The 27,950-nt window shown below is 42.4% G+C and overlaps 1 protein-coding gene and 3 long non-coding RNA genes across 8 annotated transcripts; 2 read left to right on the forward strand and 2 right to left on the reverse strand.

The window, feature by feature from the left end:
• Positions 1-223: 223 nt before the first annotated feature.
• Positions 224-27,412, reverse strand: LOC139578616 (uncharacterized). 3 transcript variants are annotated; one of them, XR_011675580.1, is made up of 4 exons: positions 27,151-27,412; positions 5,378-7,380; positions 5,006-5,175; positions 224-443 (listed from the first exon to the last, which is right to left on the reverse strand). It is a non-coding gene; the product is annotated as an uncharacterized lncRNA (long non-coding RNA). The 3 variants fall into 3 exon arrangements; XR_011675581.1 differs by having other exon boundaries at positions 5,006-5,425; XR_011675579.1 differs by having other exon boundaries at positions 5,006-7,380.
• LOC139578613 (uncharacterized) lies at positions 17,808-20,143 on the reverse strand. The gene is made up of 2 exons (XR_011675576.1): positions 19,451-20,143; positions 17,808-19,026 (listed from the first exon to the last, which is right to left on the reverse strand). It is a non-coding gene; the product is annotated as an uncharacterized lncRNA (long non-coding RNA).
• On the forward strand, positions 22,301-24,103 carry LOC139578614 (myb/SANT-like DNA-binding domain-containing protein 4). 2 transcript variants are annotated; one of them, XM_071406459.1, is made up of 8 exons: positions 22,304-22,659; positions 22,955-23,025; positions 23,113-23,289; positions 23,380-23,441; positions 23,524-23,610; positions 23,698-23,739; positions 23,808-23,981; positions 24,061-24,102. In XM_071406459.1, exons 1-8 carry the CDS (start codon positions 22,550-22,552, stop codon positions 24,085-24,087), a joined length of 750 nt encoding a protein of 249 aa, XP_071262560.1. In that variant the 5' UTR covers positions 22,304-22,549; the 3' UTR covers positions 24,088-24,102. The 2 variants fall into 2 exon arrangements, with proteins under 2 accessions (XP_071262561.1, XP_071262560.1); XM_071406460.1 differs by lacking the exon at positions 23,698-23,739 and having other exon boundaries at positions 22,301-22,659; positions 24,061-24,103.
• On the forward strand, positions 24,775-26,007 carry LOC139578615 (uncharacterized). 2 transcript variants are annotated; one of them, XR_011675578.1, is made up of 3 exons: positions 24,775-24,932; positions 25,029-25,140; positions 25,235-26,007. It is a non-coding gene; the product is annotated as an uncharacterized lncRNA (long non-coding RNA). The 2 variants fall into 2 exon arrangements; XR_011675577.1 differs by lacking the exon at positions 24,775-24,932 and having other exon boundaries at positions 24,978-25,140.
• Positions 27,413-27,950: the final 538 nt, after the last annotated feature.

Here is a 27,950-nt window from a genome sequence, read left to right on the forward strand (position 1 = left end):
TACTGTAACTCATACTGATATTGGCCACTAGGTATCTACTTTCCACGCTGTTGCCGGACAGTAGTGCTTGTTAAGAGTGAGAAAAGGGCACTGTTTCTCGTAGTTGGCGTTCATGCCCTCCCCATTGAGTAGTAGACTATGTAGGCTATGTGTCAAGGTGACATCTAGATGGTTATCCCTATTAGTTCAATCAAGCACAGGATTAACTGAATGACAACAGAAGTAGAATACCAAATGGAAGTTTATTGAATAGTTTGGGGTAGACCTCGTCTCAGAGGATTGCTCCTCAGAGCCAGATGCTGATGACAGGTTGCCCTATGCTGGGCAGCTGGCACCGAAACCCCCCCCCACCCCCAACTGGGAGAACAGGGATCTGATGACGGGCCTTCAGGTTATATATGCTGGTGGTGGCGGAGAGGTGGAATGTTGTTGGAAGACTGTTGCTGCAAAACAAAGTGAGACAAGGGGTGAGCTGACATACAGTATAAATACTCCCCTAGATTTATGCTCATTGGTTGACAGAAAGGGAAGTGATAATTGCACGAGGGAGCCCATAGTTTACTCAGCAAGCGTGGTGGAAATGCCTTAGTGTGCCATGCTCATTGGCTGAAGTTAATAGTTAAATTACATTCTGCCCACTTGCTAATGGTAAAGAAGAGGAGAGATGAGACGCTATCCTGAACAGGTAACATTATTAACACTACCATATAAATACCTGCTTTGCTGATGGGGTAACATGGACACTCCTATATCAATACATGCTATGCTTATGAGGTACCATTATAAAACATTACTATGGACACCTGCTATGCTAATGAGGTAACATTATAAACACTACCATATAAATACCTGCTATGCTGATACGGTAACATAAAAACTACCCTATAAATACTAGCTATACTGATGAGATAACGTTATAGACACTACCTTATAAGTACCTGATATTCTGATGAGGTATCATTAAAACCACTAAAATACAAATACCTGCTATGCTGGTGAGTGAGATAGGAAGTGATGTGAATTAATGAATGAAATGACGATCCATTCTGACCATCCTTACTGATTAACTTTAGTAACTACATGTATTTCTTGTGTTGGCTGATATCTTATTTGAAATAAAACCGTGTAAGAGAAAGAAATGTTCACGTAAGCTATCGCCGGCGACATGACAGTGATACCCAGTAGGAAGCACTTCAAGTCGCCAGGCAGGCCGTAACAACACCGGTGCACTCATCGCTGGCTCATCGACTCGTTGCGCAGCCTAATCAACCACGCAAAACGTTCTTGAGTGGCAACAAATCTGCACAATTAGCTGATTCTCTTTCCATACACCCCCGGTCGCCATATTGGGCTGCAGCTACCCATACTTGGATATGTACACAGTCTTGTACCCAGGGGAAAAAGTAACCGGCACGGCGACCAGGCAAAATAAATAGTGGGGGTACGCCGTACTGGTAAAACAAGTGCCTATCAAAATAATTAGAACAAAATGTCAAGTAAAATGTACGCTATTACACCACTTTTTATCATTAACGCATGTCAGAGGCATGACATTTTTTTTATTTTTAATTTTTGGGGGATTTAACACATTAATGCTTATCATAAAAATAAGTGATGCAGTCAGTCTCTCCTCAACTCTAAGCCAAGAGTGACTGCCATACATAGTATTTATATCAGCCCTCTGATTACAATGAAGAGCAACACGTGCCACTCTGTTCTGGGCCAGCTGCAGCTTAACTAGGTCTTTCTTAGCAGCACCTGACCACATGGCTGGACAGTAATCAAGATAAGACAAAACTAGAGCCTGCAGGACTTGCTTTATGGAGTGTGGTGTCAAAAAAGCAGAACATCTCTTTATTACGGACAGACCTCTCCCCATCTTTACAACCATTAAAACTATATTTTTTGACCATGACAGTTTACAATCTCAGGTAACACCAAGTAATTTAGTCTCCTCAACTTGTACCAAATACAATGCTTTTAATTTTAGAGATGTTCAGGACCAGTTTATTAGTGGCCACCCTTTCCAAAACTGACTGCAACTCCTTGTTAAGGGTTTCAGTGACTTCATTAGCTGTGGTTGCTGACACGTATATGGTTGAATCATCAGCATACATGGACACACAGGCTTTGTTTAATGCCAGTGGCATGTCATTGGTAAAATAGAAAAAAGTAGAGGGCCTAGAGAACTGCCCTGCGGTACCCCACACCCTACATATTTGACATTAGAGAAGCTTCCATTAAAGAAAACCCTCTGAGTTCTACTAGATAGATACACCTGTTCGTCAAACATCTCATTCCAAAATCATGGGCAGTAATATGTAGTTGGTCCCTCTGTTGCTGCTATAACGGCCTCCACTCTTCTGGGAAGGCTTTCGACTAGATGTTGGGACATTGCTGCGGGGACTTGCTTCCATTCAGCCACATGAGCATTAGTGAGGTCGGGCACTGATGTTGTGCGATTAGGGCTGGCTTGCAGTCTGCGTTCCAATTCATCACAAAGGTGTTTGATGATGTTAAGGTTAGGGCTCTGTGCAGGCCAGTCAAGTTCTTCCACACCGATCTCGACAAACCATTTCTGTATGGACCTCACTTTGTGCCCGGGGCATTGTCATGCTGAAACAGGGAAGGGCCTTCCCCAAGCTGTTGCCACAAAGTTGGAAGCACAGAATCATCTAGAATGCCATTGTATGCTGTAGCGTTAATAGTTCCCTTCACTCGAACTAAGGGGCATAGTCCGAACCATGAAAAACAGCCCCAGACCATTATTCCTCCACCACCAAACTTAACGGTTGGCACTGTGCATTCTCCTGGTGAAGAGTGATTCTTCACTACAGAAAACGTGTTTCCACTGCTCCATGGTGGAGATCTTAGGCTTGTGTGCAGCTGCTCTGCCATGAAAACCTATTTCATGAAGCTCCTGACGAACAGTTCTTGTGCTGACGTTGCTTCCAGAGGCATTTTGGAACTTGGTAGTGAGTGTTGCAACCAAGGACAGATTATTTTTTATGCGCCACACACTTCAGCACTCGGCGGTCCCGTTATGTGAGCTTGTGTGGCCTACCACTTCGGGGCTGAGTTGTTGTTGCTCCTAAACATTTCCACTTCACAATAACAGCACTTACAGTTGATCGGGGCAGCTCTAGCAGGGCAGAGATTTGAGATGTGATGGTGTGGGGATGCTTTGCTGGTGACACTGTCAGTGATTTATTTAGAATTCAAGGCACACTTAACCAGCATGGCTACCACAGCATTCTGCAGCGATACACCATCCCATCTGGTTTGCACTTAGTGGGACTATCATTTGTTTTTCAACAGGACAATAAACCAACACACCTTCAGGCTGTGTAAGGTCTATTTGACCAAAAGGAGAGTGATGACCTGACCTCCACAATCCCCCGACCTCAACCCAATTGAGATGGTTTGGGATAAGTTGGACTGCAGAGTGAAGTAAAAGCAGCCAACAAGTGCTCAGCATATTTGGGAACTCCTCCAAGAATGTTGGAAAAGCATTCCAGGTCAAATCAAATCAAATCTTATTAGTCACTTGCGCTGAATACAACAGATGTAGACCTTACAGTGAAATACTTACTTACGAGCCCCTAACCGACAGGGCAGTTAAAAAAAATACAGATAAGAATAAGAGATAAAAGTAACAAGTAATTAAAGAGGAGCAGTAAAAAATAACAATATATACAGGGGGGTGCCGGTACAGAGTCAATGTGTGGGGGCACTGGTGACAACAGAGGCGGCAGTGGTGTGGAGAGGGGAGGGCAATGTGAATAGTCTGGGTAGCCATTTGACTAGATAATCAGGAGTCTATTGGCTTGGGGGTAGAAGCTGTTTAGAAGCCTCTTGGCCTTTTGGACCAAGACTTGGCGCTCCGGTACCGCTTGCCGTGCGGTAGCAGAGAGGACAGTCTATGACTAGGGTGGCTTCAACACTGAGTAATGGCACTCAAGCTGCTTGATTTGGATTACAGGCACATTTTGTCTGAATTTAAGGCCTGTGGATCTCAAGCCTAAACCTCCTGCACCCTGCTCTCTGCCCCCACTCATTTGGGCTGCTCAATTGGCCTACTCAGTTATTGAAGGTGGATTACTGCCATCTGCTGGAACATAAAAATACTGTCGCTGTACTTCATTACATTTCCACTCCTGTATTTGTACTGTTGATCACAAACAGTCATATTTAGTATCCATCAAAGCAACATTCGCAATGCAAATTAAGGGCATTCCATTAATTTGGACATTTTCTCCGTACTTGAAGGGTGTCATTTCCAATGCTACCGAGTTGCAAACACTGATTGGCTGGTGAGTGTTGAGACATTATCTTCTCTGTATCAATCTGAAAATCCAGAGGTATTTGGGAGTAGCTCCTCTGTTAAAATATTCTGGTAGAAAATTCCCATGACATTCTGAATCATAATCTAGCTTTATTGTGGCCATGGAACCTTTGGGCAAGCATAGTGCCAACCACATTTCTAATGATAAACACAATACAAGAGCTTTTAAACCTAAGCCCTACTTTTAGCATTGCACACTTTTTTTTACTGTATCCTATGGGAGCAGCCAGAACATTTTGGTACTGAAGTTGAAAATAGGTGTAAAAAATATGACTGAGTTTCCGAAACAGGGGCACAAATGAGCAAGATTTACTACCAAAAAATAGCAAACATACCACATTTGTACACATTGTTGAAATTAAGAGATGGAATGGTGTGTTTTACTTTGTTTAACCCAGAGCCAAAAAAAACTACTGGCAGCGTGGGATTGGTGGGATTGGTGCCAACAGCAAAGCAACTTCCCTAATGTATCATGGCGAGAAAGACAGAGCATGTGGCAGTGGAGTAATCATTCAAATTATGTGAAAGGGACGCACTATTCTAACACACAGGTAGCAAGTAAATAGCCTGATGTGGACACCAATTTAGAGGCAAACTATGTGAAAGTGTCTAGGAGTCATCTATAGGCAATATACCACACAACATGACAAAGAGACACACCTTGAGATCATCATGCCAAACAGGAAGTGTAAAGTAGGTGCTTTCCTTGAAAGACTGGGAAGGAGAGGCGAGTCTCAGCCGAGGTCTAAGCATTCTGATATGTTCTGTCCAGTTGTCCCTCAAACAGGCCTGTAGGTGCCATCACCCAGCCTACTGGCTGAGTGAGTGAACTGTGAGCATGGCAGAGAGAGAAAGAGAGATCATTGCATCACTGTTCAGCATTTTATTTTAAAAATGGTGTAATACTGTTCTAGAGTCTGATTGTCTCAGCATGGCAGGGTACTGCAGGGTTAGAAAGATATGCAAATTGCAGTCATCAGGCCAGGCTTTTTGCTTCTCATCAGGATGTTGTAGGAGGAAGTAGTGTAGGACCTTGAGAGTTTCTGGATAGGGCTGAGTGACTGGACTGTTGGAATGGTCCTGTGAATGAGAGAGGAGAGAGTGTAGGGGGAATCCGTAATCAAGTAATATCAGACTGGATCTGTAAAATTGGTTATCAGCCCCCTGAAAGGTGGTATGTATACATTCAGAAAAGAAGGTCAATTGTCCCAGCGATTAATGTAGTATCCTCACACATAGCCTTTTCTATATCTGCCTTTCTGTAAGCAGGCAAGGAGGTTTGTGAATTATACCCACACCAATAAAAAGGCTGATTTTAAAAACTTACTGCATTGGCTGATGTAACTGAATGAAGTTCATGATGATCTGTTCAGATGCCATACTGATACAATATCAGCATTGAATGTAGTTTAACTGGATATTGTTGTGTTTTATGTGAAAGAAATACATATGCAAAGGCCCAGACAGGTAACATTTACAGTAACTGCAGTTAATTATTAACCTACTCAGTTAATAAGCACCAACATCAGCCAGCAAGAAGATCTAGTGAAGTTAGCTGCAAAAAGTAATGTAGAAATATCACCTTTCTGCAGCAGGTACACCTCTGGCTGGGCAGCTTCATCTTGTAGCAGGTTGAGGGACAAATTGACTTTCACTAGCTAGCATAATGATAGACAGAAGCCAAGTAGGGCAGGCTAGCCAGCCTGCTAGCTAGTCGGTTAGCCAGCTTGCTAGCTAGTCAGTTAGCCGGCTAATGCTAACGTAAACTCACTCACTTTTGTACATTGCCTTGGTCCGTACAATTTACCTTATTTTAGCGCCCCAAAAACATAATACTTCCAGATCAACTGTAATGTCAATACCATTGTAAAGCACAATTTCTCCCCTTTCTAACAGAATCAATTACATGACCCCACGCTGCCCGTTTCTACATGATTCAAGAAGGCAATGAGCCCCGTCGGGTCTTTAAAAAAAATGGCGGGTGGGGAAGCAAAACTAAGTGTGATAGTGAGAAGGAGAGATGTTGTGTGGGAAAATTGCTTTTTTTCACTCGATCTGTTCAACTTATCACCTTATCGCCTCTAAAATGTAAATAAAACACTATAAAGAGTTTATATAATGTGTCATTACATACCTATTTGAAGGTTTGTGTTGAATTTGATTCGGGTTTTTAGGGCGGTGCTAAAGTGATCTTAGAAGTAAACAGCGGCTTTGAGAATGATGATCGCATGCAATGATGACGCAAAAAATTACTAGGTATCCCCCCTTACCCCCGTCACTGTCCATTTCTTGTTTTTAAAGGATGAGAGAAGTGCTACACCTGGTGGAGAGAGATTGTAAGACAGAAATAGTTGCTTTATGCGTGCTGTACGTTACGGCATGACACGTCAAGATGTAACGGAGGGTCCGTTTTTTTCAACTTTTCTCCAATACTATAGAGCTATTACCATGTCGATCAACGCTTGAATAGAAACGTAGTTCCCACCCCCGATTTTGAAGTCAACAGAGTCGCTACAGTCCCATTAGTTTTCTTTGTAGCCTCGTTTGAATGTTGCGGTTGCGCACATTTGTACGGAATGGGGTGAGTTTACGTTAGCTAGCCAGGTAGTGCAAGCCAACTTTGTTCAGTTGTTGTTGAGTTATACGTATTTATCTTAGCTAATGTTCCAATTTGTATCATCCTGTCACACAATTGTCTAATCCAACATTGCAGCTTAACCCAGACTGTAACCAAACACCCATTATGCACAATCAATATTCTATTATAGGGCATGTACTGTATGAACAAAATGGAAAACAAAATATGGGATATATTTTGTGGCTATTTGTTTTCTGTTAATCAATGCCCCATTTGCACACCATAAACGAGAAAACTAGTTGATTTCCGATTTTCATTCATAAAATTCTGAAACCAAACACAATACATTACCCATTTCCCGCTTTTACACTGATTTGAATGGACCAATGAATGGACGATACACAAACCTTTCCACCAGACACTGGAAGATGAATTCCCCTTTTAGCAGGACAATAACCTAAAACACAAGGCCAAATCTACACTGGAGTTGCTTACCAAGGAAAGAGAGAATGTTCCTGAGTGACAGAGTTACAGTTTTGACTTAAAATCTACTTGAAAATCTATGGCAAGACCTGAAAATGGTTCTCTAGCAATGATCAACAACCAATTGTAAAGAGCTTGAAGAATTTTGAAAATAATAAATTGGAAAATGTTGCACAATCCAGATGCGGAAAGCTCAGAGCCTAACCCAGAAGAACTCACAGCTCCCAACAGTGATTCTACCAACTATTGCCTCTGAGGTGTGAATACTTATGTAAATTAAATATTTCTGTATTTAATTTTCAACAAGTGTGCAAAAATGTCTAAAAACATGTTTTCACTGTCATTATTGCTTATTGTGTGTAGATGGGTGATATTATATATTTTTTATACATGTTTAATTCAGGCTGTAACGCAACAAAATGTGAAATAAGTCAAGGGGGTGTAAATACTTTCTGAAGGCACTGCATACCTTTTTTCTCCACTTCCTGTCAGAATGACGTGCCCAAAGTAAACTGCCTGTAGCTCAGGCCCTGAAGCCAAGATATGCATATAATTGGTACCATTAGAAAGAAAACACTTTGAAGTTTTTAGAAATGTTAAAATGATGTAGGAGAATATAACACAATAGATACGGTAGGAGAAAATCCAAAGAAAAACCAACCAGAATCTTTTTTTGTTGTTGAGAGACCGTCCTCTTAGAAAGGTCATATTGAAAATTAGCTCCCTAGATGCAATTCCTATGGATTCCACAGGGTGTCAGCAGTCTATGTTCAAGGTTTCAGGCGTATAACTTCAAAAACGCATAAGAAATATCAGTTTTAGTAGAGGGACACAGTCTTGGAAATTCATGTTTGCTGAAATCGGTTTCCTATTGAACATACTTCTTTCCAAAATAAATATTATAATTTTATGACATTTTAGGGTATCTGAGGTGTAAATAGAAACGTATTTTGACTTGTTGAAACAAAGTTTAGCGGTAGATTTTCAGATTCCTTTCTCTGCAAGTTCAACGAGTGGATTACTCAAATCGATGGCGCCAACTAAACTGACTTTTTGGGATATAAAGAAGGATTTATCTAACAAAACAACACTACATGTTATAGCTGGGACCCTTTGGATGACAAATCAGAGGAAGATTTTCAAAAAGTAAGTGAATATTTAATCATTATATGTGAATGTATGAAACCTGTGCCGTTAGCGGGACACCTAGCCCTAAGCACTGAAAGATAGAAAACAACTGAAGTCAAAAATCTAAAGATGGTTAGGTAAAGATGTAATCTCTTCATTTGTGTCCTATTTCCTTCCCATCGATGAATGCTCTAGGGCCCACATAGTAAGTTCTCTTTCCCTCCTTGTGGGCGCTCTCCACAAGAGGCCAAAGAGCGGCTCTGGCCTTTTTGTCCATTATGGTTAGATCCAGCAGGTGGGGGGGAGTAATAAAGGACTTTTGTGATTTTTTTTTGTATTCGTTGAGGAGAGCTCTCTAATCACATCTGACATAGTCGTCATCATCATGGCAAACCTTCAGTTGGAAAAATATAAAATTCTTGTTGCTAGGCTACCAGTTACAGTGCTTATAGCTTGCGGATTGATCATACCTTTAAAAATTATACCTAGTGTCTGCAAGAATGATATGGATTTAATATTTGTCAAATTATTGTGCATGTCCTCAAAACTCAAATAAGCATCAGGAATTGTTCTTATTTAGCATATCAATATCCTGATATGGACCTCAGTCAAGAGCATATGCATTGTATGTGCTGAGAAAATATGCCATGTAGGCCAACTGTGAGTATTTGTCATCATATAGAGAAAATAAGATGTACACATCAGCCTATCTCAGGATATCTAATGAGTCAATATCCGGCAGTATGATATATATTTTTTTATTTTATTTAACTAGGCAAGTCAGTTCAGAACATATTCTTATTTACAATGACAGCCTAGGAACAGCAGGTTAACTGCCTTGTTAAGGGGCAGAACAACAGATTTTTACCTTGTCAGCTCTGGGATTTGATCTAGCAACCTTTTGGTTACTGGCCCAATGCTCTAACCACTAGGCTACCTGCCGCCCTGGAGGGAAACTCAAACAATTATTTGTGCATGAAAGACAAATATGGATTTCAAATTTGTCAAATTATTGAACATATGCTGAAAACTCAGAAATCCATCAGAAATCATCCTTATTTTCAGCATATCAAAAATCATGTCAAGATCCTGATATGGACCTCAGCCAAGAGAAGCATATATGGAATCAATATAGCTTCATATCTTGAATGTGCTGTCGTGTCTTTGCTATGCCGGATTAAGTGTTATGACATGCTATTCTATAAAATACTTTCTCCGTAATTAATATTACCTGATTGAACTAATCATGTAAATATAATTAACTAGAGAGGGGCACCACGAATGAATATTTATATAGCTGTTATCTTCCGAATAAACTCTTAAAGATCTAATAATATTTTACATCAATAGCAGTCAATATCAATCGTCATCTTATTCAGTCTCATCTGAAAGTTGTAAATTCTTGGTTATCTTCACGAACCCTGGCTAACAAGTTGAATCAGCAATACAAAATTGGGTTTAATTATTTATTTACTAAATACCTAACTAATCACACATACAATTAAATCATAACTTGATTACAAAGTAATTACAAAGTAATACAAAATAATTACAATAATTTGTAATTGATTACAAAGTAATAATTTGTAATAAATTGATTACAAAGTAATATTTACTCTGCCGTCTTATCTTACCGGAACGCCAAGTCTAGGACCAAAAGGCTCCTTAACAGCATCTAGCCCCAAGCCATGAGACTGCTGAACAATTAATCAAATGGCCACCGGACTATCTACATTGACACCCCCCCACCTCCATTTGTTTTGTACAATGCTGCTATTCGCTGTTTATTATCATGCATAGTCACTTCACCCCTACCTACATGTACAAATTACCTCAACTAACCTGTACCCCACACATTGACTCGGTACTGGAACCCCCTGTATATAGCCCCGTTATCGTTATGTTATTGTGTTACTTTAAAAAAAAATGTTTTACTTTAGTTTATTTGGTAAATATTTTCTTAACTCTTCTTGAACTGCACTGTTGGTTAAGGGCTTCTAAGTAAGCATTTCACAGTAAGGTCTACACTTGTTGTTTTCGGCGCATGTGACAAATAAAGTTTGATTTGAAATGTACATAGAAGCTATTCCTAAGGAAGTGTCTGAGACTCCTTTTGCGTCTGTACAGGCAGACGAGACCACTGACATCTCCTGTAAATCACTGATGGTAATAGTGCTGCGCTACATGTTACCGGACAACAGTGTGTGTCATAGGTTTTTGTAGAGGTGAAGGACAAAACTGGTGTTGGCCTTTCCAACACCATCAAACAAGTCCTAGCGCCACTGAATGTCAAGGAGAAGCTGATTGTTCAAACCTACGACAGGGCAGCGGTGATGAGTGGTAATGTACGTGGTGTCCAAACACTACAGAAGGATTTCGTTCCGACCACAGAACTCCAGTGTGCTACCATGCCAAGGCCTATGGGCAACCAGGAGAAGATGAAAAGGAAGCTGCTCACTGTCTACCGGCATCCTGAGCTGCACACTGGAAACACAACACTTTCTTTATTGAAATCACTCTATGAGAACAACCTGCAGGAGGCCTTGTCGATGACACTCTGATGACAATCGCAGAGTCAGATATAAACTTTCCACCCTTAAAAGGATAAAAACCTTCATACGCAACTCCATGGGACAGAAAATGTTAAATGCATTGGCCTTGCTGTCAATCCAGCATGACTTCATCCAGAGAATGCCAGACTTTGATGACAAAGTCATTGAGAAGTTTGTTCACAAGAAGGACCGCCATGTCAACTTCCTGTTCAAGTGAGCACAGCACAACAATGGTGAGTCCATAAATATGTATAGTATGCTGCTGCATAAGTGATGTAATATTCCAGAGATTTCAAATATACTGTAGCTAAGAAATCATGCAGCGCCGTGTGTCACAATCGCAGATTTTAGAGAAACAACAAATGTCGGTACATATAAGTGTCTTATATCAGCTGTAAGCTTAAATTCTTGTTAATATAACTGCACTGTCCAATTTACATTAGCTATTACTGCGAGAAAATGCCATGCTATTGTTTGAGGAGAGCTCCTAACAACAAAACACTTTTTTCACCGCAATAGGTTTGATAAATTCACCTCTGAAGGTGAAATGTGTACTTACATTCTGAAATCTTGCTCTGATTTATCATCCCAGGGGTCCCAGAGATAACATGAAGTGTCGTTTTGTTAGATAAAATCCTTTTTCATATCCTAAAAAAGGTCCATATAGAATGCACGATCGATTTTGTATTTCCACTCGTTCAATTTGCAAAGAAAGGAATCTGTGAAAATCTAACCCTACACATTGTTTCAACCAGTCAAATTACGTTCATATTTATTCCTCAGAGATCCTAGAACGTAACCAGACTTCACTATATCATTAGGAGTGTAGTATATCCTGTAGGACACCAACTTTGGTCAGGGAGCGACACCTTCATGGCGTGCCGATGACAAGGGCGGTCTTCACTTGATTGACTGTAACTTTGTCAAATAAGCACCAATCGGAGTCAAAGCTAGCTATGAGCTGGGCTTTACGGGAGTATGCGGAAACCCCGTATCTGTCGCACAATTTTGCTGCTAACCTTGTGCGAAAGCAAGCCTTTTCCTTTTGGACAAAAATTGCAAGAACATGGAGAGTTATGAAGTTATTAAAACTGGGTGTTTTGCAAATCTTGAACTTACAATGTGGCTACTAATACTGGAAAAGCTAAATCAAAGTCCAAGTATTAAAAAATGTAATGTAAATGTGTCCTTCACGATTTCCTCAAATGTACCTGGGTGAGTTGACACTAAATGTCATGTAGCTTCCTCATACTTCAAGTTATAAGTCTGAAACACCATCGGAATTACAACCAGAGTGATGGCTAGATTTGGGACCTTTCTGTTGCATTTCAAAGATGGTGGTAGAAAAAACAAATCGAAAAACTTTATTATTTTTTTGCATTTTCTTCTACCAGATCTATTGTGTTATATTCTCCTACATTCTATTCACATTTCCACAAACTTCAAAGTGTTTCCTTTCAAATGGTACCAAGAATATGCATGTCCTTGCTTCAGGGCCTGAGCTACAGGCAGTTAGATTTGGATATGTCATTTTAGGCTACATTTTCTTTTTAAAGGGGGCTATCCCTAAGAAGTTTTAATTTAGCCTACTGTTCGGACTTGGTGTACAGGGAGAATACTATAAGAAGGCCCATTTTCTGAATTACGTTGCTGTCCATTTCAAAAGTTCTGAACGAATAGGCATATAGCCTACTTTTCGGACTTGGTTGTGCACTTCTAGCCTATATCCAGTTTTAGAGAAATGTAATAATTGAATATTGTAACAGCTTCCAATCCTAAAAAACTGAAATGAGTTACCTCGTGTTCTATGGGGAAAATGAATGTGGAAGGAATAGGGCTTTGGGATAACCACCAAAAATAAGGTCTGAGGTTAACACAGGTGTCACGCCCTGACCATAGTTTGCGTTGTTTGTTTCTATGTTTTGTTTGGTCAGGGTGTGATATGAGTGGGTATTCTATGTTGTATGTCTAGTTTGTCTGTTTCTATGTGTTTGGCCTGATATGGTTCTCAATCAGAGGCAGGTGTTTCTCGCTGTCTCTGATTGTGAACCATATTTAGGTAGCCTGTTTTGTATTGTGGGTTGTGGGTTATTGTTCCTGTTTTATGTGTATTTGTGTTCACGTTACGGGACTGTTTCGTCGTCGTTTGTTTGTTTGTTTTTTTGTTTTTGTTTTGTTCAAGTATTCTATTAAAATGAATACTCACCACGCTGCATCTTGGTCCTCCTCTCTTTCGCCCGACGAAGATCGTGACAGAATAACCCACCACAACCGAACCAAGCAGCGTGGTAACGGGCAGCAGCAGCAGCAGCGGCCGAAATCTCAGGACTCCTGGACATGGGAGGAGATTTTAAACGGAGAAGGACCCTGGGCTCAGGTTGGTGAATATCGCCGCCCCAAAGCAGAGCTGGAGGCAGCGAAAGCTGAGAGGCGGTGGTATGAGGAGACAGCACGAAAGCGCGGTTGGAAGCCCGAGAGGCAGCCCCAATAATTTATTGGGGGGAGGAACACGGGGTGTGTGGTTAAGTCAGGTAGGAGACCTGAGCCAACTCCCCGTGCTTACCGTGGAGAGAGGGGGACCGGGCAGGCACCGTGTTATGCCGTGAGGCGCACGGTGTCCCCGGTGCGTAGGCAGATTCCAGTGCGGTACATAGCAGCGCCTCGTATCGGCCGGGCTAGAGTGGGCATCGAGCCAGGTGCCATGAAGCCGGCTCAGCGCATCTGGTCTCCAGTGCGTCTCCTCGGGCCGGGGTACATGGCACCAGCCCTACGCATGGTGTCCCCGGTTCGCCAGCACAGCCCAGTGCGGGCTATTCCACCTCGCCGCACTCGCCTGACTACGGGGAGCATTCAGCCAGGTAGGGTTTGGCAAGCTCGGTGCTCGAGACCTCCAGTGAGCCTCCACGGTCCGGTCTATCCGGTGCCTCCTCCACGTACCAGACCTCCGGTGGCAGCCCCACGCACCAGGCTGTCTCTCCGTTTCCTTCCTCCAGGTGCTTCCGTCTGTCCAGCGCCGCCCTCCTGTCCAGCGCCGCCTGAGCCGCCCTCCTGTCCTGAGCCGCCTGAGCCGCCCGTCTGTCCTGAGCCGTCCGTCAGCCTGAAGCTGCCAGAGCCGCCCGCCAGTCAGGAGCTGCCAGAGCCGCCCGCCAGTCAGGAGCTGCCAGAGCCGCCCGCCAGTCAGGAGCTGCCAGAGCCGCCCGCCAGTCAGGAGCTGCCAGAGCCGCCCGCCAGTCAGGAGCTGCCAGAGCCGCCCGCCAGTCCGGAGCTGCCAGAGCCGCCCGCCAGTCCGGAACTGCCAGAGCCGCCCGCCAGTCCGGAGCTGCCAGAGCCGCCCGCCAGTCAGGAGCTGCCAGAGCCGCCCGCCAGTCTGGAGCCGCCCGCCAGTCAGGAGCTGCCAGAGCCGCCCGTCAGTCCGGAGCCGCCCGCCAGTCCGGAGCCGCCCGCCAGTCCGGAGCCGCCCGCCAGTCCGGAGCCGCCCGCCAGTCCGGAGCCGCCCCTCAGTCCGGAGCCGCCCTTCAGTCCGGAGCCGCCCCTCAGTCCGGAGCCGCCCCACAGTCCGGAGCTGCCCCTCAGTCCGGAGCTGCCCCTCAGTCCAGAGGCGTCCCTCAGTCCAGAGGCGCTCCTCAGTCCAGTGGGGCCTTTTATTAGGGTCCTCGGTCCAAGGTCAGAGGGGAGGGTCGCCGCTCTAAAGAGGCCAATGAAGAGGGCAATGACTATGGTGGAGTGGGGTCCACGTCCCACGCCAGAGCCGCCACCGCGGACAGATGCCCACCCAGACCCTCCCCTATAGGTTTAGGTTTTCCGGCCGGAGTCCGCACCTTGGGGGGGGGGGGGGGGGTACTGTCACGCCCTGACCATAGTTTGCGTTGTTTCTTTCTATGTTTTGTTTGGTCAGGGTGTGATATGAGTGGGCATTCTATGTTATATGTCTAGTTTGTCTGTTTCTATGTGTTTGGCCTGATATGGTTCTCAATCAGAGGCAGGTGTTTCTCGTTGTCTCTGATTGGGAACCATATTTAGGTAGCCTGTTTTGTATTGTGGGTTGTGGGTTATTGTTCCTATTTTATGTGTACTTGTGTTCACGTTACGGGACTGTTTCGTCGTCGTTTGTTTGTTGTTTTTTTGTTTTTGTTTTGTTCAAGTATTCTATTAAAATGAATACTCACCACGCTGCATCTTGGTCCTCCTCTCTTTCGCCCGACGAAGATCGTGACAACAGGCTTAGGAGATCTTATACGTTTTGTTCCATGAGATAATGAATATCAGTCAGTTAAAATAACCTTTATGAATTATGAAGCCTTTGTGCTTTTTTTGATTACATCAATGCTTCAAAATTCACAAAAATATATTTAGCTGATGGAGATTCTCATAGAACAAAACTTCTAAGATTTCCTTAGCCTGTATTTACCACAGACCTTATTTTCTGAGTTTATCTAAAAACTACGAAAAATGTATTTCCCCGATAGGCTTTGTCCAACAAACCATAGCAGTTAGTGTTTACAAATATACGCCATTACTATTTTCCTCTATAGTAGTGTTGTATTAACTAGGCTCTATGCCCCTGTCCTATGTGTGTATGAACCAGTGATGATTCACTCACCCCCTACGATATGTCAGCTGACCAGGAGAAGAGCTAAGCTGCCCTGACTCGCTACCCCCGAGACTCTCTAGTGGGTAAGATACAATATACAGGTCTCTCCATGGGTGAGAGATGGACATTTTAGCGTATTAACGCTCTATTTATTTTACTGACTTGTTGAATGATTGATCCATTCATCCTTCCATCCCTCTCGCTCTCCCCAGCCTTCCTCTCCTCTGAGGACCCAGTGAGGGTGGAGCTCAGTCAGAGAGCTGTCTACAGCTAGAGAGGTGAGATGTCACACATGGTTTAGATTACAAATATTTATATCCCCTTAGCGAAGCGTTTCCCAAACTCGGTCTTCAGGACCCCAAGGTGTGCACGTTTTGGTTTTTGCCCTAACACTACACAGCTGATTCAAATGATCAAAGCTAGATGATTAGTCGATTATTTGAATCAGTTGTGTAGAGCTAGGGCAAAACAACTAAACGTGCACCCCTTGGGGTCCCGAGAACTGAGTTATGGAAACCCTGCCTTAGCGGTTCATCGCGTAAGCAAAAGGGAATATGTTCCATTATCTATGTTAATTTACATCAGTGCAAATTGTTCACTGATATTCATGTAATTTCTCACCCCTTTTCACTTTATGAAAGTTTATTCACCCTCAGGCACACACATTTGTTCTTTGTTATTATGAAAGTAATTTGTTTAGAATGTACTTTTCCCCACTCATCCACCCCATCTCTTTATATTGCTTATGCATATTCAGTGGCCTGATTGCGTCCAGACTGTCAAACTCCGAACACAATGCCCATAAATACCAAATACCAAGTCCTGGCAAATCTGAACCTAATGTGAGCAGAATGTGACTTTCGTGCGTCCAGAACTAATGCAGCTTGTCGTGATCGGATGACAGAAGTCGCATTTAAGTGCCGGGTGTAACAGAGGCCATAGATGAGCCCTATCCATTACTTTGACAGTTTTATATAATATAACTAAATGTGTTTATTTTTGTGTTGCAGGGGCAGCTGTGGGAGACCACCTCAACCATGCCCCTGGTAGAGCAGGGGCTGGTGTTTACCATGCCACCTTCAGCAGGCTTGAAAAGTGGTACTGTTTGTCTTTGTTTGATCCATTTGTTTGTTTCATTTTTCAGCTGTTGAATCCTTTGAAGTGTTGCTGATTTCCAAAAATGTAATGTTCAACAAAAATACATTGGATTGGTTGAAAATACTAAACTTACATACCATGCACAAACTTGACATACTGTTTTTCATACTAAGATGGACCAAGATATGTGTTGTGTGGATTGGATATGTGATTTGACGCAGGCAGTGAGAAAAGACAACCTGCTCAGGTACTCCCTCTCCTTCCCAAAGGCCAAGAAGGGTGGCTACACAATTCAGCCAGTGAAGACTAAAACCACCTACGGTAAGATTTCTTTATATTCTATCAAGTCATTAAAAAAAAAAAAAAAGTCTACCAATATTGCTGAAATTCCTGTTTATTATTTGTGTCTTTACAGACTACGCTGCCAAAATAGTTAAAGCTATGGTTTGGCCCCCTGGAGGAGGAGTCAGACCCCAAGATCCTGGAATCACCTCCACCACTCTATAGCCAGTTTCAGCATCCCATGAAGGACCAGGCAGTGAGGGAGTATGTACGTCATTTTAAGGCTGCTGGCACACCATGAGCACCTGTCTTCACACATTTTAAATTACATTCGAGTCATTTAGCAGACGTAGTTCTCCAGACCGACTTACATTAGTGAGTGCTAAGATTGTTTTCTTACTTTTTCATACTGGAATTTCGAGTCTTCGGCTGAAATTTAGCAGTTTACACTAATCGTACAGTGGGTGCAGTGATGTCTTTATTGATTCGTCTGGCTTTGTGGATGGTTCTGGATTTGTGGAGTGATGAGATGCCTTGGCACTTGACACTGCAGACCTTGCTCGAAATGTTGACTGTTTTGTGAATTGTTGGTGTTCGTTATTGACAGTGAACCATACCAGTTGTAGCATCCTGTCCTCGTCCCTTCTACTTGTCCTGCCTGTGTGACTGAGCCCCTGATTCATCAGGGAGTAACTCCACGTGTGGGGATTGGTAATATGGTGTCGTGGAAATTCACAACTAAGGACTCAATCTCAATATAAATGAATCAATCTTTATTATCACGGCCGGAGAGGTTCACAAACTCAATCCAAGCTTATTAATGAAAACACTGAAAAGGGTGTTCCCTCTCAGTCCTTTTATACTGCTATACAAACAAGTCATATAAGCATGATATACATTATTCATTATTAGCGTTGGTTCCTGCATGTGACTGAACAATGTTATGGGCGTACTGCCAATTGGTCTGAGGAGGAGGTCACATTCACCTACACGAACCAAGGAGATGCTGTTTGCAATTCAATGCTAGCTCTTCAGACAACATTTTCCCCCACAATGACTTGCTATTTTGCTACTGAGAATACACATCTGCCAGAGTAGATCTGTACCTGCCATTCGTTTTTTTTGCTTTTTACACAGAGTTCCCCGTCTGCTCATGTTTACTACCCATTACTGAGCTGAGATAATTGGATAAAAGTAAGGAGCACTTTTATTCTGTAACAGGACATTGGGCTCCTTGAGCCTTCTCACACCAATCGCTGCACGTCTCTCCTGCTGCGCCAAGCCTTCAGTGGAACTTGTTCATCCATAAAGAAAATGTTTAAAAAAATAGATACAATAATTGTATTTCTAAATGTTAGTTAATATACAATAAAAATATAATTATTATGGGTACTGTGACCACTAAGTGAAATGTGACAGACCAATGACTAAAGTGATGCACCAGTATTGGTATAACCTATATATTTAAAAAACTTAATAAAAAGGTAAAAACGTGGTACTTGAATCCCATATAGGTCATGTTATCCTAATTTGGGAACCTATTTCTTATCCCATTGACTGCACACACTAGAATTGGCACATGGTTGTACCACCCCAGATAGCCCCAATTCCAGCTGATGAACTGCCTGAAGGCAACTGTCTGAACTTTATAAAAAGGGAAAAGTGTACTACTATTGGTAGGGGGAGTGGTGTAACATTATTTGATTTCATTATTGCATTAGATTTGTGAAGATTCTATTTATAAATGAATTAACTTGTGTTGAGTATGGAATGTCAGGTTCTTGGGTGTAGTCCTGCCGGTATGTATTGTAGGCTGTGTGCAGCACATTGACATCCAGACAGACCGTGGGGAAGCTAGAATATTGCTTTATAAAACCCTCTCCTTCCTCTGTCATCGTGGACCTGGTATTCCTGACAGCACACAGACTCCATGGCTGTTGGCATGGCAATACACCTGCTGCACGAGCACCTACAACAAGTTATTTTTGCATGATTCAGCCGTAGTTATGAAGGACGTGACATTATAGGGTGTATTCTCAGTAGCAAACTAGCTAGCCATTTTACCAATAAACAATCCCTACATGTGGAGCTGCATCCTACACTACAAGTTCAGCACCAGCGCTGGTCTTCACTGATGTAAGGTTAGCTGGCTAGGCTAGCTAACTGTCTCAAATGGCTAATGTTAACTGGTTGGCTAAGATAACGTTAACTGCATATAACCTAATGGTTAGATGTGGCTATGTATTTCCATAAGTTTACTTTAATGTAACTGTTAGCTAGGTGTTGATAGCACTTCATGAGTTGGCCAGTTGCTAACGTAATGTTAGCATGCTGGTGTAACGGTCTTTATATGTACCACAGGTACTCTTAATTCTTAGACAATATAACCATACCTGCAGTAGTATTGTGAAAAGACAGGACAGGAACACATCAGTCTCCAATGCACCATGTGACAAGTTGTTCTATACAGGAGCATGAAGAAAGGTAAAACACATATCCTGTCTCACATCCCCAATACATTGCTAGGTGATTTCAGTGTTGACAGTACCAAAATACAACAACTCATCTACAAAAACACTGCAACACAAACAAGTTACAGCGTGAAATCGCCTCTATCCCATTCAGACCTTAGAAGGCCAAAACTACATCTCCCATAATGCAACGCCAGCACGAGTCGGCAGCTCAACTAACCGTTTGCATCACAGAAAGGCATGCTAGCTAGCAACAGCAGCACTTTTAGCACTCTGTAAACTATATTAAATAAAACTCTGAAAGTTACATGTTTCAATAGTCTCACACTCCCTTATAATAATATCTACAGCATTAACCTTGGGATGTTTTATTTATTTCACGTTATGGACTTCTACAAAGGATAATCTGCAGCACATACCTTTCTCAGTGTTTTCTCGGACTGAGTCCCGTTCGGGTAGTACCAGGGTGTTAGTAGGGGACGCAAGCACCCAGATGAAATAAAATACATTTAATGAAACAAAACCCGAAGATGTTAACATCATTCAGCTACTGTAGCTGCCTACCTAACATCAACAGGCAGCACCAGTAGCGCAACAATTAAAAATAGACACAAAAGTAAAGCTCCTCCCCCCTTCTGTCTGAACTTGGAATATTCCTGTTCACTGGTTTTGGCCACTGACCCTCAACCTGGTTGTTCTGTTCTGCGTTGTGTACAATTCTAATAATTTGAAATTTGATGGAATAACCTTTTTAACTCACCTACACTGGTAGGGCTAATGTTAGCAGGCTTGTAGGGCTAAAGTTAGCAGGCTAGTAACCTTGCAAGCTGATTTGTAACAATATATTCATAAATTATTTGCTTGTAAATTGGCTGAACATATATTGAAATCAGTAGTGATGAGTGCAAACGATTTAGTTTAATTTGAAGTTATTTTGGTTGGAGTTTACATTATAGGGAATAGGCTGGCTTGCCGGGTCCTCCATATTACATCGCCCCACAGAAAAAAAATTCTGGCATGACTTAGGCATTCTTCGGAATTCTGATCAGTTTCATGTAATAACTTGGAAATTAGAAAAAAAGTGACGTGTAAATTTGCAAATGGACTTTTAATGCGTATACTAATGCAAATCAATATGTTACGTGGTTGTGTTTATGCTACCTACACTTTAACGTTGATGCTTTACATGTCACGGAATATAGCTAAATATAAGGTTTTTGTTGATATCACTCTATGCGTGTGAGTGAATGAATATTCAGAATATTCGAGAAATACTCAGCACAACACTGGAGGGCAAAGTCATTGTGGCAAGCCTCGAGAGGTTTGGAGAAACGTGAGTGTTCTAGTTACTTAATTAATGACAGACTTGTCTTCAAGGATGCTTGGTACACCCAAGGATGACACCACCGTCCTTCTACTGGTTTCCTTGAGGAACGCCTCAGGAACCTGAGAAAGCAGCTTTGGAGACCAGGACCAGCTGCTGCAGCCGCCGAAGATAACAGACCAAGCAGGAGTCCTTACTTGTCTAGTAAATGCTTCAGTATATGGAGTGTGTACACACACACCCTCCCGAGAGGGTAAGATATTAATAGACAGACAAGATCGTCTGTGTCCATTCTGTTGTTATCGAGAGCTTTAATTGATTCAAATAGATGTAATGATATTAGGCCACATTTTAGTTTGATCGTTTCCTAGATGGGCTACAGCAGTGATCACCAGTGATCTCCAAGGCATTCCTGGTTGATCACCAAACAATTATTATTTTTAAACTACGATAAAGCCTTGCATTTCTATTTTTATTTATTTGTCTCGCGCTGTTGCCGATAGGTGCACTCCATTCAGCTGCCCTAGGCACCGGTTAGGCGAAGTGTTTCCATTTCATGTGTCTGAAGATACAAATTCTGCCTTCCCGGCGGTCCATGAGAGCAAATCAAGTGCACTATATGCCTATCGCAGGCCAATCGGTTGGCCGTGTCAGATTACCAATCGGTTGTCCGTGTCAGATTACCGTGTCTGCAGTAACGTAACAGGCCTAAAAGAAAGTTAAAGCAAAGTTGATACTGTGAGATTTCAAAACCATGACTAGAGAGAGACTGTCAAGAAATACAGCAACGACCTACTGTTTTTATAAGTGAGTTCATGTTTAGGTTATTACTCAGCACTGTCAACACTTTTTATTCAACACTTTTATAAGCCATAAAACGTGCGTTCTTCCTACATCCACTGGTGCTATAACCAGCACTGCAGTTGTAATGAAAGAGTAGGAATGTGTCAATAGGCTTGCGTTGTTGTTATTATTAGCGCCTTGGGTCTTTTTTCATATCAAGGGATATTTCACTTTCTCTGTTCATAGGAGCAAAACATGAATTTGTGCATGAGGCAGAAATAATGCGGTGCAACGCGAGTTTCTCCATCAGCTGGAAGACTTCCCTTTTTGGTCAGTGTCAGCGGAGGAAAGGGAGAGCAGAGTAAGGTTAAGAGGCGGACCCTCAGTCTGCTGCTCTCTCCCTCAACTAAGATTGACCATCAGATGCAGGCACCATCAGCCCAGTAAAATAAAAATGTGTGTATTTGACAAATAAAACAGATGGTATACAAAATCAAATCAACCCCCCACAAAAATCTACTAAAATGTAAGGGGGTGAGTATAATTTGTGTAACGTTCCAACAGGAATCTGTTCCAAAAGCTTTGTAAATAACAAGGTTGCCAACAAACAACGCATACAACGTTGTATAGCGGCAGAATAAGATACCAGGGGCCTGTTGCACAAAAGTAGAATTAAGACATCCGGGATAAATGACTCAGCTGAGCTCAATGAAGCCAAAACATGTGCGTCCAGGCTTAATTGGTTGCACAAAGACCAAGCCAGGATGAGCAGACACGGATTCATTAAGCCAGGTGAAACCAATCCTGGATAGGTGCGCGCTCACGGCTCACTCAAATAGACCCCGCCACAGATTAACTGATTTACCATGGCAACTAGAGCCGCGTAATTTTCCCCGTCGGAAGCACAAATCCTCATGGAGGCATACGAGGAGGTAAAAGATATAATTAAGAAGAAAGGCAACACCGCCACAGTGATAAAGCAAAGAGAAAAAGCGTGGCAAAGTATTGCAGACCGCCTGAATGCGTAAGTAGTGCACAATTACACACTCACCGCTCCGCTGAAACATCACAATTACAATTCAAATATTTAATTCACATCTCCAAAAATGCAGTTGTACTGTAATTATGAAACGGTTAAATTTTTAATTGAAATGCACTGCAGATATGAGTGAAATTGTGTAAAGTAACTCCATCACACTGTATAAAGCTATGATACATTTTTTGATATTTTTACTGAAAACAAGACAAAAATACCAAGTAATTTTTTGCAGTGTGACTCCATTAAATGTGTGTGTGTGTGTGTGTGTGTGTGTGTGTAGATTAAACATGAACGGGCCAAAACGGACATGGCAGCAGGTCAAAATCAAATACAAGAACATTCTGCAGAATGGTATGGTCCCTGACTAATATTTAACAAAGCACAAGCATATATTGTACCCAGAAGGTGCCTGCTCACACATTGTCTGTACTGTTTTAGCAGTGAAAAAGAATACCCACAGACAAGGCACGGGTGGTGGGTCACCAAAGGCTGACCTTACCCCAGCAGAGGACATGGCCTTGGAGCTAAATAAAGGCAGGCCCGTCTTAGAGGGGATCCCTGGGGGGAAAGAGACGAGCATAGGTTCCTCCCAAGATGCCACCCGCTTCATTCAAGGTATGTCCTTCCATCTCTACATGGGATACAACCACATTCATATTGAATCAATTTGGACTGTCTGACTTTGGTTTACCTATTGCCTTGCAGTGTCTGGCAGCACTGTGTTCCTGTTAGAGCCACCAGCACAAGCACCAGACGATGCTGATCCAGTGAGTACTCCATCAAAGGCATACTGTAGGCCTGGCATGTCTTGTCTACTAGCTTCAATATGAATCCGATTAAATGTGATAGGGTGAAGGCCCCAGTGCAGCAGCAACAGCACATGATGGAGACGATGATGAGGAGGAGACCATCTCTCTGGATTCCAGAAGGCATGAGGTATCATGTTAAGACTGTGAAAGTACTATTTACTCTACAATGGTGAGGAGTCCTCATCAAAATCAAAAAATCTAATTTCTTTTACAGGACCCAGATGCTATACAGTGGGAAAACCAGCCTGGCAACATAGTGCGTATTAATAAAAGGACACCACATCCTGCCAAATTCCAGCTGCGCTAATTGTATTGTGTTCACAGAGCTCACAAGCTATCAGAAAGTTGTATGGCAACCACCTCCGGCGCCAAATAGAACTGGCAGACATAGACATTCAGTACAAGAAGAAAAAGATGGAAAATCTTGCACTGGAGTCCGAAATAAAAAAGAGGACAATTAGGAAACTGGACCTTGAAATAAAAAAACTTGAGAGGGAGGTGAGATATGCCTTCAATGTACACTGTATGCTAACTGTAACACAAATGTATTAATCATTATTTTTCTTTCCTCCCCCAGCTCCAAGAAGATGACAGCTCAAAATAAAAATTAGGTATATTCTCGTAAAGTCAAGTGAGCCATGACATATGAGCTCTTATTGTGAGCACACAGGACGGTGGCATCTTTCTAAGGTTTTTTTTATTTTCCCAGCAATCAGTACAACCAAGTCATCGTTATAAGGCATCGCCCTCTTTTGCCCACCCCCCCAGCACCAGGTGTGGCCACTAGCCTATATGAAGGCCCAAAATTGTGTGTTCCTTTCTGCTCTGACAATGGCATGCCCATTCGTGCGAGATGTGGTGGATGAAGAAGCACTTGTGCTGAGGAGAGCCTTCAGGCGAGAAAGGGTCTTCAGGGACCGGTTGGACCCACTGGCCTTCCCTGATGACCATCTATATGAAAGATACAGGTTTTCTGCAGATGGCATCAGGTATCTATGCAGACTACTGGGTCCCAGGATTAAGCACCGCACTGCACGGAGCCATGCACTGAGTGTGGAGCAAATGGTTTGTGTGGCCTTGCGCTTTTTTGCTAGTGGAGCCTTCCTGTACTCAGTGGGGGATGCAGAACAGCTGAACAAGGCCACAATTTGCCGCACAATAAGGAGTGTGTGTCTGGCTATCAAAGCATTAGCAGATGTCTTCATCTCCTTCCCTGGCCACAGAAGACTCTGTGACATCAAAGAGGAGTTCTATAGGATTGCAGGTAAGAGGATCTACAAATTACAGGACAACTGTTAACACATAGTAGGATACTCATTACTTTGTGTGACAGGTTTCCCCAATGTCATTGGTGCAGTGGACTGCACACACATAAGGATAAAAGCCCCCTCAGGTGCCCATGAGGCCGATTTTGTGAATAGGAAATCCTTTCACAGCATTAATGTTCAGGTGAACATAACTTTTTGATATTGTCCATTGACGAACACTCTGCATTGCCAGTGATGTGCATTGATTGGTGTAATATTCCTCATCTTATGATTTCAGATGGTCTGCAATGCTGACTGTGTGATCAGCAATGTTGTGGCAAAATGGCCTGGCTCAGTCCATGACTCCAGAATCTTTCGGGCCTCTGAAATCTATCAGTGCCTATCACAAGGTAAGCCACACAACCCCTATTTATAACCATCATGGCTGTGTCAAGAATATCACTGTGTTTATGAGGTAGTAATGATGAGATTTTGTGTTGACAGGTGAATTCTCTGGTGTGTTGCTGGGAGACAGGGGGTATGGCTGCCAGCCTTTTCTCCTGACACCTTTCACAGACCCCCAGGAAGCACAGCAGGCCTACAACCATGCCCATGCCAGGACCAGGGCCAGAGTTGAAATGACCTTTGGCCTCCTGAAGGCACGCTTTCACTGCCTTCACAAATTAAGGGTCAGCCCTGTTAGGGCATGTGATATTACTGTGGCTTGTGCTGTCCTCCACAATGTGGCCTGCCTGAGGAAGGAGAGGGCCCCCAGAGTGCCACCAGCCATGGACTGGGACAATCCGGCAATCTTCCCTGATGACGACAGTGGTCGGCTGCTGAGGGACCAATATGTGTTGAATTATTTTAGTTAGTATGTGTGCTTTCAATTTTGGTTAAATATGTCCTGCGGTGGCAGAGGAATTTGGGTTTTTTTGGGTTCGTTTTTTGACGAATTTGGCCTCTTATGATGTTTGTGCGGTATACTGTGTGTAATACAAGGCTGCAGGGAGGCTACTGCATCCATTCATTTGTCTGTTCAGTTGATGTGTATGGATTTGTCCTGCATTTATTTTAGTGTGCAGACATGCAGGGTGTGTTATATATAGACCTTTGAATGTGTATGTATCATTTTGTATAATATGCTTGGATTCTGTGCTTTCCATCTTGTAGAGTCACTGTGACTTCAGTTTCGAAAGGAGCTGATGGTTTACCTGCTTTGTTTTGTCCTTATTCAATAAAGGAACATAATGTTACACATTGTGTTTTTATATTCATATGGAATGTGTATTTGTTTATATGACAGAGTACTAGGGCCACACTGAAGAAAAAGGATAAAGTCATAAATTTATGAGGCTGGTTCTTTCTGCAGAAAAGCTACATATTGTTTTTACAGTTTTGATACTTATGACAATGTGATACTTAATATTCTGGCACATCAGCATGTCTTTGTTTATGAAACCATACTGAAGTACAATTTCACGAAATGCCCCACATCTGTCATTTTAACAACTGTCCTCCTTTAAAACAACTGGTTACAATATTATGACTTGTGTTTTTTTCCCCTCTGTGGCCCTAATATTCTATCATTTTATATATAGCCTTATAGTCTATGGGAAACTGTAAATTATCTAATGATAGCAACATCATCTAAAAATCATTTTTTATCCAAAATCATTGAAATTAATGATCACAAACGTTTAAATAATAACAGTGGGTCTAGTTATATGTGATAACAATGTATAGTGAGCAGTGAAATAACTATTGGTTTCCATTTGTGGTGACTGCTGACTGACATTAGGGATGAGATTAAATAGATCCTGGAATTTAGCCTGGTCTGGAGCAGGCTAGCTCCACAGAATAAATCTCCATGGTAATTTATACCATAACATATCCTCCTGCCCCCTATCCATCTTTAGTGCAACCGGATTACGGATCAATTGAGCCAGGATCACCAAGATATCCTGGCTTAATCCCTTATCCTAGTTTTGTGCAACAGGCCCCAGGTAGGTGAGTGGGAAATTTTGTTGAGTTTTTCACTCATCCACATTTATTCTGAAATATGTCTGTCCTCACTCTGGTAGCCTCTGGAAAAACATTAAGAATGAGCTACGTGGTGATTTGATGCCTATTCGGCAGCTAGTTAGCTAGGTGAATTGATCATGCTACTTTGTATGCGTTGTTTGTTGGCATCCTTGTTATTTACAAAGTTTTTGGAACAGATTCCTGTTGGAACATTCCACAAATTCTAGTCACCCAATGTAAGGCTCTGAAACACAAATGAAAAGCTCAGCTTTGGACAGCTAACAAAGTCTCAAACTTTCAAGAAAAGAAAGGTCAACGCTTAGTTCAGTTCTGAATCCAAGTAAGAAGTCCAATTAATCCAAATGGGAAAAAATGAAAATAAGGGTTGATCTTACCAGTACAGTTGATCTGTTCAGAAGAATTATCCAAAGGAAATCCACAAAGCCAAAACCCTCCCAAAACAATGAATGGACCATGCAATTAGCCTTCCAAAACATTGTTCTTTCCTGGTGGTGTCAGACAATCCACAGAAAGGAAAACCTCTTCTCAATGCTCAAATACAAGTCTGAGACAAGTCTCACCTGTCCGGCATCAAAGAAAACTAGGTCTTCTAACTAACAAAAGTTTCCTAGTCAACAAAATCTTCTTATTCTTTAAAGTTTTATGGGAGACTACACCTATTGGTGTTTTGCTGCCACCTAGTGTACCGGGTATTAAAAAAAAAGAAATCCATTGTGGGAAGAGGGGCGGGGGACCTACACCAAAATCTTTCTTCTCCCACCTCTCTCCTGTCAAAATGCCCTCCCCCCCACTTGACACACCCACTTCTTCTTCGGTGAGGGTTAACCCCAGTTGGCATCCAGGAAGGTTGCATTACCGCCCCCAACTGAACTATAGTATAGATCCATACTAAATGGGAACTGAATTATAGATATATATCCTTTAATGACTCTACCAACTAACCCGATACTTATTAAAACCAATCACTTTATTGCACTACTTTAACCCTATCTGATCCTATCCCAGGCCAATGGCTGAGAGGACGGGACACTACCAGTCAACACACACTAACTCTTCTGAAGTAAAATCTCATACCCCTAAGTACTTTTCTGCAGCTGCCACCACATCTATTTTCTGTGATTTGTTCCATTTCTGCAGTACAGTTGATAACCATTGCTATGAACGCTAAGAAGGC

The sequence above is a fragment of the Salvelinus alpinus genome, chromosome 6 (assembly GCF_045679555.1).
Source record: "Salvelinus alpinus chromosome 6, SLU_Salpinus.1, whole genome shotgun sequence".
NCBI classification, from domain to species: Eukaryota; Metazoa; Chordata; class Actinopteri; order Salmoniformes; family Salmonidae; genus Salvelinus; species Salvelinus alpinus.

What these genes read in the sequence shown, in the direction of transcription:
- LOC139578614 (XM_071406459.1), top strand. Translation starts at nt 22,550, where the DNA reads ATGGAGGCATACGAGGAGGTAAAAGATATAATTAAGAAGAAAGGCAAC. An exon ending in ATTGCAGACCGCCTGAATGC is followed by an intron (nt 22,660 to 22,954) that starts GTAAGTAGTGCA and finishes GTGTGTGTGTAG; the next exon opens with ATTAAACATGAACGGGCCAA. An exon ending in TGCCACCCGCTTCATTCAAG is followed by an intron (nt 23,290 to 23,379) that starts GTATGTCCTTCC and finishes ATTGCCTTGCAG; the next exon opens with TGTCTGGCAGCACTGTGTTC.